Here is a 16,399-nt window from a genome sequence, read left to right as displayed (position 1 = left end):
ATGGGAAACCCATGTACTAGAGTAGGTGTTAGTAGTAGTAATAGATTCTGGGTGGGGGTGCAAACTGCAAATAAGTTGGGTAAGTGAGCTCACATATTGTTTGAGACTATGTTTCCTATATGATGTCTTCCAGTTGAAATAATCCAGTTCTCAGCGGCAGTTTTGAATCGTCTTGGGGTTTCTATTGACTTGATTTGTGCAGGAAGTAGATTGTGGAGTTTTGGTGCTGGGTGGTTGAAGTGTCGTTGATATATTGCTTTCCTAGCCACGTTCCTAATAAGAAGGTTTCTGCTTCTTGTTATAACTGTGGTTCCCTTGTAGAAAGCTTTCCGGGTCTTTGTGTAGTCTGCAAATTATTTCCAAGGAGTAGAGCTGTCTTGTGTCCATCACACCAAACTCATTGTAGAGCTGGTCTGACGGATAACGAGGTGGCCTCTGCTTGATGATCTTCATTATCAGTTTTTGAACTTTTAAGTAGCCCTACTAGAAAATTTATTAGAATAATTAAATATATAGAGTTATTAATAAATAAATGTGCTTTTGTTTGCAGGGTACACCGCAGAAGCGAATGCATTACATGATGGGTGCGTTGCGCAATGGCCGTTTGCAGATAGTGGTGAAAGGTCGGCGGAAAACTGAGATGACTGCGCAGGCAGTCCTCAATGATGGAGCCTGGCATCATGTAAGTAGACCTACAATCATTCATTTTACTTAACCATCATTCAATCATTCATCATTATCTATATTATCCCATAATTGACCGAACGTAGTGAGGTCTATGTTTCAACTCGTTTTGCTTTTGTCTGTCTGTATGTAACGCGATTATGGCCAAACGCGTTGATAGAATTCGATGAGATTTGACAGGAATATTCCTTTTTCAACTGCGCATCAAAAGGTTTTTTGAAATTTTGCATTTCAAGGATAATATGAAATGAAAAGGAATTCCTCCATACTCTGATATCATTATAATATATTATCTACTTTGAATGTAGGATCAATCAGACTATAGAATTATTCATAATCAATCAGCTGACAAGTGGATTATTCATTGCATGCATTACACAGATGTCTGGCCGTGTCTATTTCTATAATTTAGGGTTTCAATATTTTTTATGATGCGTGCCCATTAGTATCAATATTCTCACATTTGAAAAACAAATTTAATAGGTGAGAAATTGGGATATCTCCACATGCTATCTCTTCTCAACGATACTGTATAGTTTTTGTAAATTAATTAGTTTATATATTGGTTGAAATCTCCTCTAGATTGATTAATTGCTCACACTTTTAGTGTCAATCAATCTACATGTATTTCATGGATTGGTCGAACTCTGTGTACACACATTCAATTGGAAAATTTCAAGTTTCATTCAACATTTTGAAATAATAGTAATTATTATCATTCTTATACTCTTTCAAATGTATTTCTGACTCTGAAACAGTAAAAGTAACTAGTAGTTCTGTGAACAGTAGACCTCGCGCAGTTATAAACCGCAGCCTCCTCTTAAACTGTCCATCAGAGTAAATCCTTTATGTATGTCGTGTCGGCGAGATATCGGTGTGAAAACGACTAATGGCTGTTGGGGTTGTCCTTCAAGACATACTGGCAACAGGACAGCCCGAGTTCAAAGCAGAGAACGTTCGAGGGACAATACTATGTTATTTTAGTTATTAATTGCATGCGTTACTGCATGCAATCAATAGTTCATTTAATAGTGCATACAAATTACAAATTGCATTCAATGAGGCATGCAATGATGCATGTAGTTAATAGTCTACATAGCTGCTGATTTTTACCAATTTACATTGAGATTAAATTGCATGCGTCATGGCATGCATTTTATAATCCTCTCGACAGCTGATTTATGATGAATAATTCTATAGTCTGATTTTTACTCTGATATTAGCGTATGAAGGAGGCTCCTTTTTCCTTTTATATTATCCTTGAAATGCAAAATTTCCAAAAACCTTGTATATACGTCGACGCGCAATTTAAAAAGGAACATACCTGTCAAATTTCATAAAAATCTATCACCGTGTTTCGCCGTAAATGCGCAACATATAAACATTTAAACATTAAGAGAAATGCCAAACCGTCGTCTTGAATCTTAGACCTTACTTCGCTCGGTCAATTAAAGTTTTATGAGAATTCCAATAAACTATCAATTTTATTCTTTTCACAGATGACATTGGAGAAAGAAGACAGGAAAATGACGCTGAGTGTTGACTCCATTGATCCTGAGAAAACGAAAACGCCCAAAAAAATGAACATCGGGCCAATCATTTATTTGGGAGGCATTCCTGAAGGAGCCACAACTCTGCCTGACTCATTGGTAAGGCATTTTTTTGAAAAGCAATATCTACAAAATTGTTTATAGTCCAGGCAATGAATGCTCAAAGAACGGTATAGAGGGAAAAGTTTGGAAGACAATTTTTGACCCTGCAGTTCTGTTAAGGGTAGTGAGGAGGTAAACATATCAAAAGTCCCCACCCCTACCCACTGTGCTAAGGGGGTGGGGGTGGTTCAATGGGACTATTTTTTGGTTTCTCGCATATAACTCGAAAACTATGCATTTTACAGACATGACTATTCCATAAGAAATTGAAGCTTACATAATTTCCTATAATATTGATTCTACAAATTTTTCTATCCGCTCTAAAAGATGTGACATTTTTGAAAAAACACATTTTCCCTCAATTTTTTGCTATTTTTGCTCTTATAACTTTTTGAATATCAATGGGAAAAATCAATGCTGATTATGAGCTTATAGAGCATCAAATTCTCTTCAATTTGATGTATAATTTCACACGTTTACGCACATCCCCACGACTGTTGCAGAAGCTTCAGTGTTGAGTGTGAAATCTTCAGTTATGCAAAAATAGACCAATTGAAAAGGAATTTGTAGAGAATGTTTTGAACACAATTTTTGACTTTGCATCTTTGTTGGGACCAGTTGGGGGGTGAACATATCGAAAGTCCTCATCCCTACCCCTTGTTCTAAAGGGATGAGGGTAGTTAAAAAGTTGAATTTTTCAATGTTTTGTTTTTTGGAAAACGTGGTCGAATGAATAATTCATTTAATAATATTTTCCGATGGTTTTCAGGTGTCTAAACTGCCGAGTTTCAAGGGCTGTATGCAGGGCATGAAACTGAACGGTCACATTTGAGGACTTGGTCGGTGATAAGGTCAAGTCACACAAGGTGGGGCAATGCTTCCCTCAGGTTGAACGAGGCTCCTACTTCCCTGGTGATGCCTATGCCATATATGGTTAGTAATCATTCAATTTATAAACCATAAAGAAAATATAGCATAAGAAGATATCCCATGGTGTTGTGTATCAAGTTGAGATGACACTGAACCATTTTGTGCTGATACTGTATCATGTGTGGTGAAACTGTATCATTTTGTGGTGATACTGTATCATGTATGATGATATCAGAGAGAAAAGATAGCATAATAAGATATCCCATGGTGTTGTGTATCAAGTTGAGATGACACTGAACCATTTTGTGCTGATACTGTATCATGTGTGGTGAAACTGTATCATTTTGTGGTGATACTGTTTGTGTTTTTAATGTATGATGATATCAGAGAGAAAAGATAGCATAATAAGATATCCCATGGTGTTGTGTATCAAGTTTAGATGACACTGAACCATTTTGTGCTGATACTGTATCATGTGTGGTGAAACTGTATCATTTTGTGGTGATACTGTATCATGTATGATGATATCAGAGAGAAAAGATAGCATAATAAGATATCCCATGGTGTTGTGTATCAAGTTGAGATGACACTGAACCATATTGTGCTGATACTGTATCATGTGTGGTGAAACTGTATCATTTTGTGGTGATACTGTATCATGTGTGATGATATCAGATAGAAAATATAGCATAATAAGATATCCCATTGTGTTATGTATCAAGTTGAGATGTCACTGAACCATATTGTGCTGATACTGTATCATGTGTGGTGAAACTGTATCATTTTGTGGTGATACTGTATCATGTATGATGATATCAGAGAGAAAAGATAGCATAATAAGATATCCCATGGTGTTGGAAATTGATAAATTATTTATTATTTTTTGAGAAAACATAACAACAGGTCAATGTAACTTACTGAGCGCGAGGTCTACTGTTCACAGAACTACTAGTTTATTATTATAATATTCGAGCAGGTGGTAAACTTCAATCTATAATAAAGTAAAGAACTGGCATATACACGGGATAGGAAGTTCACTAATGACACATCATCACGTTTGAAATACTCTACTGATCCTTTGCTTAACTTGAAACTTTGCAGCTTGGAGAAATTCTCAATTTTAACGAACTTAAAGTAGCTTATTTTGCCTTTGTACAGTCTCGCCTCTCATATAGCATCTTAGCATGGGGAGCAGCCTACCGCACCCATTTAAGAAGAATAGAAGTTATTCAAAAAGCAATCCTTAAAGCTGGCTTTCGTAAATGTCAAAGATATCCCTCATCTTTACTATTTCAGGAAATTAGAGTTTTAACTATGAAAAAATTATACATAAAGGATTTACTCATTCATGTTTATAAACATTTTGGTTCAATCTTCCTGCCATCTTTACATTTTCATAACACGAGATATGCAGCCACAGTTGGGATCAGAACTATCCAGCTAACGAGATCCTTCTCAACAACAAATTGTTTCTTCTTATCCCAAGTAATATATCGTAATCTCAAGAGATTATTTCCGCAAAATAACATTTTTTCAGCTGCAAGTCTTGCAATTTTCAAAAAAAAGATTGAAATATTGGTTGTTTGAAATAAGTGATGAGGAGGCTGTGGCTCTGGTCTTGGCGGGCGGCGGACTCACCTGACTTCACAATTAACATGACTTCTACTGACTCTATATCAATACCGACTGACTTTACCATACAGACTGGCTATATACGTTACAGACGGACATAACAATACAGAATGACTTTCTACAATAAGAAACTATGACAATCATTTGAATGAAATTACCCTCATCTATTAAATCCATTTAGGCTCTCCTTCTTCTTCCCCTTCATAAGATTCACTCTACCTGAAATACCAACTCGAGTCTACGCACAGGCCACAGTGCCCATGTAGGCTCATTCCATAATGTATAATATGAAACCCTAATCTAAGTACTTAATAATTTTTATTTTATATTTCATAGTATTTATCATTTTTGTACTTGCTGTATTGTGGAATAAAGAAGATTCTTGATTGATTCTTGATTGATTGATTGAGATTCTTAATTTATCGAGGATGGTTATAGGTCTTTTCAGTCCATCAAGATTTCAGTACGTCAAGTTTTTAATAAATCTTCCATGTTTGTAAGTTTTTTTTTCAATTTTACAGAAAAGAAATTCAATGTGGGTAACCTTGTTGAGTTGGAACTGGAGTTCCGTACATCGGAGATGAATGGCATCCTGCTATCGGTGTCTCAGCCTGAGAACTACCCCGCTCTGTCGCTTGAACTACATAATGGCAAAGTGAGTACAATCAATGTTCACTTTAGACCGCTTTCACACTCACCAGACATCCGACACGACATCCACAATGTCCTCCGATTGGCTTAGGCTCAACTCACACTTACGCGACTCAGGTCGAGAAGAGACTCGACAGAGGCGAGGCGTCCGGTCATCTTTGGATTCGCCGATGACTTGACAGATATTGATATGTAATGTGTATATTATTAATTTAAAATATTTGAAATAAATACAAAAATCTGGTGTGGCGCACTCACACAACTTTCCTTGCCGTTATGAAAATTGATCACTTGACGCTAGTGTTCCCGCGCATCACAAGTCTACTATTCAAAGATTTGAGCCAGCTGGTGACAGGGCAATAACGCTGGAAACACACATGAGGTCTGCTATCTCTTCATAGTGATTGATTTAATAGAATCAACAATAATTTGCAATTGAATAATCACATTTTCTCGAATTTGAAGCTTATTTTCAATTTTAGGTGAAAATGTTACTGAACATTAATTGTAGAGATTTTGATGCTCAATCTACTCCACTTGATTTTTTTTGTTTCAATTGTATCTGAAGCCTGATAATTGGGATTCTATCTGCATTGCTGGGGCGGAGCTCCTGAAATTTTTACAGATATGGGACATGTGGCAGTTGATAGAGCTTATCGATGACTATTTTAGGTATGAATTTGATCAAAATCGTTGGAGCCGTTTCCGAGAAAATCACGAAAAACCCTGTTTTTGACAACATTTTCGCCATTTTAGCCGCCATCTTGAATTGCATTTGATCGAAATTGTTCGTGTCGGATCCTTATAGTGAAAGGACCTTAAGTTCCAAATTTCAAGTCATTCCGTTAATTGGGAGATGAGATATCGTGTACACAGACGCACATACACTCATACACACACACACACCACACACACACACACCACACACACACACACACACACACACACACCACACACACACACACACACCACACACACACACACACACCACACACACACACACACACACACATACAGACCAATACCCAAAACCAGTTTTTTGGACTCAGGGGACCTTGAAACGTATAGAAATTTAGAAATTGGGGTACCTTAATTTTTTTCGGAAAGCAATACTTTCCTTACCTATGGTAATAGGGCAAGGAAAGTAAAAAAGGTGAAGAAACCAAAAGAAAAACGTTTTTTGCGAGCGCGCCAAGTTTCAATAAATTAGACTACTGCATCGTCAGTTCCTTCCGTTCAATGTGATTCTCAAAAATAAGCGATTCCAGTAATGCTATTTAGCATTGGTTACCACCACTCTTCAGCATCATGACTCTCCCTCTCCCCGTAAACGATGGTGGAGTAAACGGTCATAGACATCGCTATTTTCTGTGATTCCACTGTTCCGCGCCAGTGTTGCAAACCGAACGATAATTATTTCGTTTGCAATTTTTTATTGATAATCATTATTATTTCTTCTATGTTTGGTTTTGAAGCATCTAAATTTAAAAATCTACTTCAACCTTAATTTAAAAATAAATAAGAACTGAAAATTTACTGAGGTGAACAACTACAAGACTTAACCTATTTTGGACTATGCATAACCTTATCTAAATTTGGGAGAGGAATAGCACAAGGTTACCTTATATTTTTCTCTCCCTGTCATTTTTGATGATATGACCTACTTGTTGTATGAATCAATGAAGAATAAAGAATTTCATTTCAATTTTTTAGATTAATTTTAACTATTGAGGCCACTTTCCGAGCTCGAGATGTAGCCAAGTTCTAGACTTTTCAACTCTAGAATTTTGAATAGTAAGCTTATTTTATACTAGATGTCATCTTGCTCAATAAATAATCGTCCATAATGAAACATTATCTTTTAAGTAGACATTATCAATTGGGGTGCAGCATTCATTCAAACTTTCAACTGAATTATTCCTGGAGATGACAGAGCCAAAAAGTCACGCTTCGCCCCTGAGACTCGACACTAGTCGAGAGCATGTTTTTTCAAATGGTGATGTCGCGGAGACTAGAATCGACTGGTCTGAGTGTCACCATTTGGAAACATATGCTGTCGACTAGAGTCGAGTATCTTCTCGACTTGAGTCGCGTAAGTGTGAGTTGAGCCTTAAGGTGCATACAAACTTTCGCTCTGCTCCGCAACCGAACGTCACTCCAGCAGAGCGATTGATGATCGACCGGCGAGCAACAGTGGTTCGACCGGGGAACGCGAGAAGATCTAACATCTTCCGTAACGTTCATGATGGGTGCGGAGGCGGAGCGACTGTGGTTCGATGGAGGAACGAGGGCGGTACGAGGGCGGAGCGTGCTCGGTGCGGGTTGGAAGCGAGTATATGTGTACGCAGCTTAACTCTCACCAATAGCATTCAGACATTGAGACAAAGTGAGTGCCGATTACACAAAAGCCGGTCAAGTTTTAATCATGATCAATTCCACGAGAACCAATCAGAGAAGCCGTCTTATCAAAACGGCATTCTCTGATTGGTTCTCGTGAAATTAATCACGATTTAAATTTAACCAGCTTTTGTGCAACCGGGTCTGAAACTCACGGTATAAAGTCAGTGGTAATATGGCAGAGTGAGGCAGGGTTGTCATCGGATTGAATCAATTGCTTCTAAAGCTGCGTACACATATACGCACTTCCAACCCGCACCGAGCACGCTCCGCCTTCGTACCGCCCTCGTTCCTCCAAGGTTCCACAGTCCCTCCGCCCGCGCACCCATCATGAACGTTACGAAAGATGTTTGATCTTCTCGCGTTCCCCGGTCGAACCACTGTTGCTCCCCGGTCGATCATCAATCGCTCTGCTGGAGTGACGTTCGATTGCGGAGCAGAGCGAAAGTCTGTACGCACCTTAAATAAACGCGCCTCGAACACGCTCAGCACACGCTCCGATCATGAACGTTACGAGAGATGTTACGAAAGGGTTCGCTAGAGGTTCGAAGGATGATCGCGGGCTTGTCGTATTTTTGACTTGGCTTCAACCTAACCTCACAAATGTGAAACGTTCAATCTAGCTGATCGAGTGACAAAACTGAATAAAATATTCTGACCTGTGGATTGCTGGGTAGCCTGAATACATTAGGGGTATTCACAATGTTGGAGTTAGCTGGCTAAGTCGAGCTATTCGCTATCTCCAGCTATTAGCTAAGTCTGTGTTGACTCAATGCTATAGTGGTACGTTAGAAAAAAATTAACAGACGAGATAGCAGATAGCGCAGGTTTGAGTCCGCTAACTCCAAAGACCTTAAAGATACATAGACTCACATGCAGCGCTAGTGTCGTACTTGGAATTGAAATCCGCCATTGAGGGGACAACCCAAAAGATTATTACATACCAATGCCACCAATGCCTTTGTGATCTATAGTATTACAAATAAATAATATATAATATCTCGTGCTAAAATACCCCAATGGCGGCCTTCAATTTCAAGTAAGAGCTATCATTGGGAAGGCATAGGCATTGTGGGTCTATATCTCTTTAAGGTCTTTGGCTAACTCTAGCTATCTCTGTTAAAACGGCAACCATATGTTTATAATCTTACTTTTGAGTTATAATAAACTTGCAGCTACACAAATTATCCACTTGGATCGCTACTGCAGTTAGCTAATAGCAGATGGTTTTTTAGATGGGGCGTTCACAATCCAGAGCTATCAAATAGCACTTTAGCTGGCTAAAACAACATTGTGAATACCCCTATTATGTCTATATAATAAATTGACGATAAATATTATGTTTATTGTATTTATGTTGTAGTTTCATTACAAAAAAGGTTATGTCTGTCAATGTTTTCAAAGGTGAAAGTCTTGTTTGGGAGTTCGGCTTCTTTCTTATAAATTCTAATATGCTGGTACCTATTATTAAAAATATTTTTATAATTCTATATTATTTAATTTTGTTGATTCAATAATTAATTTTGATAATGTTATTTATGCCAACACAGAGATCGTAACTATCAACAAACGTTACAAACAAAAACGTTAACCGCGCATGCACAACTATTGGTTGGTTCGCCCTAGGAACTTGTCAAGCTCGAGCTCTGTTACACGCTCTGTTCGCGGTCCGCTCTTGCTCAACCTGCAATCATCTATCGATCTGCTCGAGTGACGTTCGATTGCGGAGCAGAGCGAAGTCTGTACGCACCTTATCAGAATTACTTTTCATCTTGCAGATTGTTATACAAGGCAACATTCATTTTATACAACAATTCATTCCGATTATAATTTGCCAATTTGGATTTTATTGATTGTTTTTATACAAGGCACATCTATATATATATATAAAAGCGAAATGGCACTCACTCACTCGCAGAACTAAAAATCTACCGGACCAAAAACGTTCAAATTTGGTATGTTCAGTTGGCCCTTTAGAGGCGCACTAAGAACGGATTTGGAAAAATTTCCAAAGATACGCCCAAAATCTGCGTTTTTCCAGCGCTTTTCAGCGTTTTCTCAGCTTTATCGAGAACAAATGAACAGAAAATGTTCAAATTCAGTACAGAAGCTAAGCTAGGGTGTAATAACGTTGTGTTACAAGGAATTTGAAATAACGCCAAAGATAAGCCGGAAATTAGCGGTTTTTTCGTTTTCTCAGTTATTTCATCAAGTAATAGACAGAAAAAGTCCAAATTTGGTACAGAGGTTTAGCTAGGGTCTAAAACTTTTGTGATGAGGTGACTTTAATATTTCATCAAAGATACGTCCAAAATCAACGTTTTTCTCAGTTTTTCTGCGTTTTCTCAGTACTTTGACGTTCTGATGGAATGAAGCATGCTCAAATGAAAAATGCAGGCGAGCAAAGCGAGCCCGCTGATCTCATTTTTGGAAGATCCAGTCGGGGGTCCAGGGGGCGAAGCCCTCATTCTAGACGGATATAGCGAGCGAAGCGAGCCTGATGGCTAGCTCATTTATATAATCATTCATTCCGATTATAATGTGTTAGTTTTGATTCTCAGGGTTTTATGCAGGGCGACATTCATTTTTTCCAATTGTAATACTCCACAAAGAAAATTTATACTATAGACTCCTTGCTCCTCCCTCACCCTACAATTTAAGATCTCCGTCAATATATGTAGTACCCAGATTCAATAATATTTATGGTAGAAGATCCCTACATTATGTAATTCCCTACTTATTTAACAGACTACCTCCAAATATTTGTGATTACTCTAAGAAGGATTTAATGTTGTATCTCAATAATAACAACACAATCAATTTATAAAACTAATAATATTACAAACGTACACATAATTTAAGAAACGTCAAGTTAAAAAATGACAGCATATGCTTACATTATTGGAATTTTTCAATTTTTGCTGGCTGAAGTTTTAAAATTTTCCTTTTATTGTCACTGCCGCCTGCCTCAACGATAAAAATGTACTATTACTTGTGTAAAACAATTTTTCCCTTTTCCTTATTATTTCATTCCTTTCTAATAAATTTTCATTTTTCCCTTTTTTTATTAATTCTGTATCAAAATCTGATGTATATTTCTTATTTTATTTTTGCATTTTGTATTAGTTTTCTTTCATTTTTTACTTGAAATCTTTGAAGTGTAATATTTATTTTGTCTAAGTTTATTTATCTTTTGTAACTCATTTTTTCCCTGTAACTGGGCTCCCGCCGAAAAACCTTTGGGTTTGGCAGGACCCACAACTGTTTGTATTGTGAATAAAAATGTTGATTTGATTTTATTGCTATGAAATTTGGAATGTCTCATTGTCATGAAAACATAATTAACCAGAGTAAAATACCATAAATAATTTGTTAAATTTGATTTTGGCAGGTTGTTATGCAAGGTGATATGGGTGACAGACGACCATTTGTCGTGGAGGAGTCGCTTGTCGGAGGCAGCGTTTGTGACAATCGGTGGCATCGCATAGAGGCGTCACTAACTGACAACGACAAACTTACGCTAAAGTTGGACCAACAAATGCCCCAGAAGTACTGGCTGAGCGATAATGGCCATTTGACCGCCACCCATACTAATAGTCCGCTGTATATTGGCGGTCTGCCTGGTATGCATTATTAATTACTATTAATCAGTATTTTATTGTTAATCAAAGACGTTCAATAAGTAACGAGACAAATTACTAATTCTCAAAAACAACATAGGTTGCGTTCAAAGCCACTGATCGGTGAGTGAACGATGAAACCGGTGAGTGAACGTGGCTCTGAACGAAGTACTGTTTGGTCGTTGAACGATGCATAGACTCACATGCAGCGCTACTGTACTTGCAATTGAAATCGGCCATTGAGGGGACAGCCTGGAAGATTATTACATAGATTTAAAGATTTTTGTGATCTATAATATTATTGAATTGTAAATTTTTATGAAACAGGCCCCTATAATATTACAAAAATATATATATTATATAATATCTCGCGCAAAAATACCTCAATGGAACCTTTAATTTCAAGTAAGAGCTAGTATTGGGAAGGCATAGGCATTGTGCGTTTATACCTCTTCAAAGTCTTTGGTCTCACTGGTAAGAAAAAAATACGTCATATCCGGTTCGTTCACTGATCAGTTAATCGTACTTTCCACCGATGGAAAAGAACGTAAATAGAGTAGCTGAACGTAAACAGACAATATGGCTAAATACGAGGTTGTTTACAAATAATGGACTCCATTATAATGTATTTGGGAGCAGAGAAATGCATGATTACATAAATTCAATAACATTTAAAATATTTTACAAAGCATTTAAAACAACTCCAATCACCTGATGGTTTTCCATTTTAATTGATTACAATGAAATAGGTTAAGTTCTAGTTTTGTTTACAGGGGAAACATCTGTCACTCATGAGCACAGAGCAACCGTTCCGCCACAGAATACTCACAAAATGGAAGGTATCAATCTAACCAAGATTTGAGTGCACCAAGACCACGACACATGACTGCATCATCTTGTTAAAAATCACTGATGGAATTGATCCGTGGCTTTGAACTCAACCATTTCCATCGTGTTTTTTACGTTTAGTAAAAAACCCTATCACAGATCAGTGATCACAGAATTAACCACAGAATGGAATCTCGGCTAGTATCCTGACGCTAAAATCTGCCATCTTGAAAGAAAATGTAGCATTGTAATGTAGCAGTAATTTTAATTTCTAACAAGATGATGCAGTCACGTGTCGTGGTCTTGGTGCACTCAAGTCTTGGTTAGATTGATACCTTCCATTCTGTATGTGTTCTGTGGCTGAACGGTTGCTCATTAGTCATACTGACAGATGTTTTCTCTGTTGCTTATATTTTTTAAACAAAACTAGAACCTAACCTATTTAATTGTATAATCAATTAAAATGGAAACCCATCAGGTGATCGGAGTTGTTTTAAATGCTTTGTAAAATATTTCAAATGTTATTGAATTTATGTAATCATGCATTTCTCTGCTCCCAAATACATTATAATAGAGTCCATTATTTGTAAACAACCTTGTATTCAGCCATGTCTGTTCACGTTCAGCTACTCTGTTTACGTTCTTTTTCATCGGTAGAAAGTAAGATGAGCTTGATCAGTGAACGAACCGGATATGATGTATTTCTTTTCTTATCAGTTAGACCAAAATACCTTGAAGTGGTATAAACCCACAATGCATTTGCCTTCCCAATGCTAGCTCTCACTTGAAATTAAAGGCTACCATTAAGGTATTAGCGCAAGATATTATATAATTTATATATTTTTGTAATATTACAGGGGCCTGTTTCATAAAAATTTAGAAGTCCTGTAATACAGGAACAGCTGATTTTATCGGCTATATTGAGCCTGTGATTTGAATGGTGATTCTCCTGTATTACAGGACTCGTAACTTTTATGAAACAGGCCCCAGATTACAATAATCTTCAAGATCTTTAGTATGTAATAATCTTCCAGGTTGTCCCCTCAATGTGCCAAACAGTGCTTCGTTCAGAGCCACGTTCACTCACCGGTCTCATCGTTCACTCACCGATCAGTGGCTTTGAACTCAACCATAATTGATCCATATGAAACTCCCAGGTCATGAAGTTGTCAACCTTAATCCATGTTTACAACAAAGTTGTCAACAAAATGTTTTTTTTTTCTCGTCCTTATTAGATTGAACGGAACTTGGGAAACACATAAAATACATAATGTGCTTGCCTAATTATTATTATTACACTTTGGTTGGATTGTATTGTCATGTTGAGCTTTGTTTGATTTATGTATATGCATTTATGAGTGTGGAATAAATAAATTTGAATTTGAACACAGAATTACGCCTAGAGGATTTTGAATTATACATTTAAATGGTGACAATCGGAAGATATTATTGATTAAAAACTGAAATTCATCATAATTAATTTTCCGTTGAAATTGTACTCATTGAAAATACAAAAAAGAAAATAAAATAAAAAATTATGTTCAATCTAATAGAATTTATAAGGACTAGAAAAGAAACAATTTAAACATTTTTTGCTATTTATTTATTCATTTATTGTATAAAATACTATAATCATAATACAATTATGACATTGGAGGAAAAACTAGGCTGAGCCTGTACTATTTCTCTCCAAAAATTTTGATATAATGTTAATGTTGTCCAAAAGATAAGGTTATGTAATCACACACTGCTTCGTTACTTGATTTTCGGTCCAGGAATGATGATTTAAAATTTTGAATTTTGAAGGTTGATTTTATACTCTAAATGAATCACAGAATGTATCACAATAAATTAAAAACTTTAGAAATATTGCACTTGAAAGAAAGAAAGAATAGCAGTCAGATTTTTTCCATAAAAATTTTTGGGTAAAACCTATCTAAATGGGGGCATGGGACGGCAAGGGAGAAAAATAAAACTGCGAGACCCTTTGGCAGGCAGATTTAGCACATTTCCAACCCTTGTGCAATGAAGCATATGCCCCCATCCTGTTATGTTTAGAAACGTCATTCCACACTTGGAATTCTACTCGGGGATTTCAATTTCCTTTGTACAGTTCCATCGAAGTTATAATTTCCAACTATTAGACAGTCTATAGGCTACTCTGTGGCTCTTGGTGCAACATGGAGTTCCTGCAAAGTTTATCAAGATGTGACAAATATCTAAACCGTTAGGTCATGTCAGAGGCCCTGAAATTGATCAGTTGCGACCTGAAAACTCTGACACCAGACCTGAGCCAGCCAGGTCACACGATAATATTATTATTATCCTCAATAGAACATTAATATTCATCTACTAATCTCATCATTTTGTTTGTATTATAAATTTTTACTAATTTCAATATAAAAAACTTTAATCCCACATCAGTGAATGAAGTTTGTAAATAGTAATTATAACACGCAACAAGCAACTAATAACTTATACCCCAACCCATATCACTTATAGTGGGGTGTATATTCATTCATTGAATTATCTTTGCCTATTAACAAATTATTCAATGCATAAACTTCATTTTTTTAATTGTTATAGTATTCTAATTTGTAATGTAATTGTTTTTGATGGATAAATTTCATTTGATTTGAATACACAGTATCATCTCAACTGCGTAATCATTCCAGGCAATGAATGCTCAAAAATGGGTATAGAGGGAAAAGTTTGGCAGACAATTTTAGACCCCGCAGTTCTGTTTAGGGTAGTGAGGAGGTAAACATATTGATACACAACACCATCTTCTTATGCTATCTTTTCTCTATGGTACTAGCAACTACCTGACAATATTTGTGTGTGTATTTCTCTGAAAAAAATTACGGAAACTAAAATTGGTATGTTTTTTGCAGACCAAGCATCAGCCGGCATGTTGCGAACGCGGGAGAACTTCAAAGGCTGCATCAGGAATGTGATGATTGGTGGAGAACGTAGAGATTGGACACAGATGGCAGCACTGCATAACATTCTACTAGGATCCTGTCCGCTGCCCAGCTGATCCTAACCTACAACAGCTGATAAGAACTCATCCTAACTGATAATCAGCTGATTAGGGCTCATCCGGCTGTTAAAAAGCTGATAAGAACTCATCCTAGCTTATATAAAGCCTAAATACTCATCCTAGCTGGTAAACAGCTGTAAAGAACTAGCTGGTCATAGTTGATGGACAGCTGATAAGAAGTCTTCCTAGCTTATAGGGACTCATCGTAGCTGATAGACAACTTAAACAGTATTAGACAATTAGCTAAAAGACACAAAATGTAGAACCATAACCACCTCTATACGTTATAATGGCAGTATTTGATCAACAATATATGACCAACAAGGCACAACAAGGCAGGTTTGATCAACAAGGCACATTCTGTGTACATGGAATGTATTCGATCAACAATATATGACCAACAAAGCACAACAAGGCAGGTTTGATCAACAAGGCACATTCTGTGTATATGGAATGTGGTAAATTCTCCGATTCACAATTTACCAGGTATAAAGTTACGCGCTCCATGGGAAGAGTTTTGACAGATTCTGTACCAGAAACCAGTTCCAGTTCCAAAATCCTGCTCCACAGTCAGTGGTAAATTGTCCGACCTGGTACAGTTCCAACAAGTTCCAACTATCTGAGCTCTCATTGGTCGATTGAATTGTAGTCTGCTTGCTTCTCTGCGGATGCGCTGATAGTTTGTTTACCATAGCATAGAATACATAACCAACAATATGATGTTTGATAACCATTTATTAAATGATTTTTTCTCGATAGAAAATTTGAGAGCAATGGAATAAAAGAAATGCACACTTTTCTAGACGGTAAGTTTGTAAAACAGACTTTCTTCATTCACGCAGCTAGTAAACTATACATTTTAGTGTAAATCAACTTTATAAGTACACATTGGTGTTGCTATCCTTGTCATTCGACTAAGCAGATAGCTATCCATTACTAACTCCGCAACGTTGCCAGACCGTTTTTTTAACAATTTAGAAATTTAATTGATTAACAAAATGTTTCATTTCAATTATGAAAAT

At 36.7% G+C, this 16,399-nt stretch overlaps 1 protein-coding gene across 1 annotated transcript in view; it reads left to right on the top strand.

Moving 5' to 3' along the window:
* LOC111060895 (laminin subunit alpha-2-like) overlaps window positions 1-15,683 on the top strand; it is a gene marked incomplete in the record, with an annotated part of 262,801 nt that extends 247,118 nt beyond the window's left edge. The window contains 7 exon segments of the mRNA XM_039425289.1: window positions 551-682; window positions 2,184-2,333; window positions 3,106-3,156; window positions 3,158-3,269; window positions 5,360-5,493; window positions 11,278-11,509; window positions 15,229-15,683. Of these exon segments, the coding sequence (XP_039281223.1) occupies window positions 551-682; window positions 2,184-2,333; window positions 3,106-3,156; window positions 3,158-3,269; window positions 5,360-5,493; window positions 11,278-11,509; window positions 15,229-15,374 (957 nt within the window).
* Between the last annotated feature and the right edge of the window lie 716 nt (window positions 15,684-16,399).

This window comes from Nilaparvata lugens, chromosome 3 (genome assembly GCF_014356525.2).
Source record: "Nilaparvata lugens isolate BPH chromosome 3, ASM1435652v1, whole genome shotgun sequence".
NCBI classification, from domain to species: Eukaryota; Metazoa; Arthropoda; class Insecta; order Hemiptera; family Delphacidae; genus Nilaparvata; species Nilaparvata lugens.
This window is presented reverse-complemented; position numbering and strand designations above follow the sequence as displayed.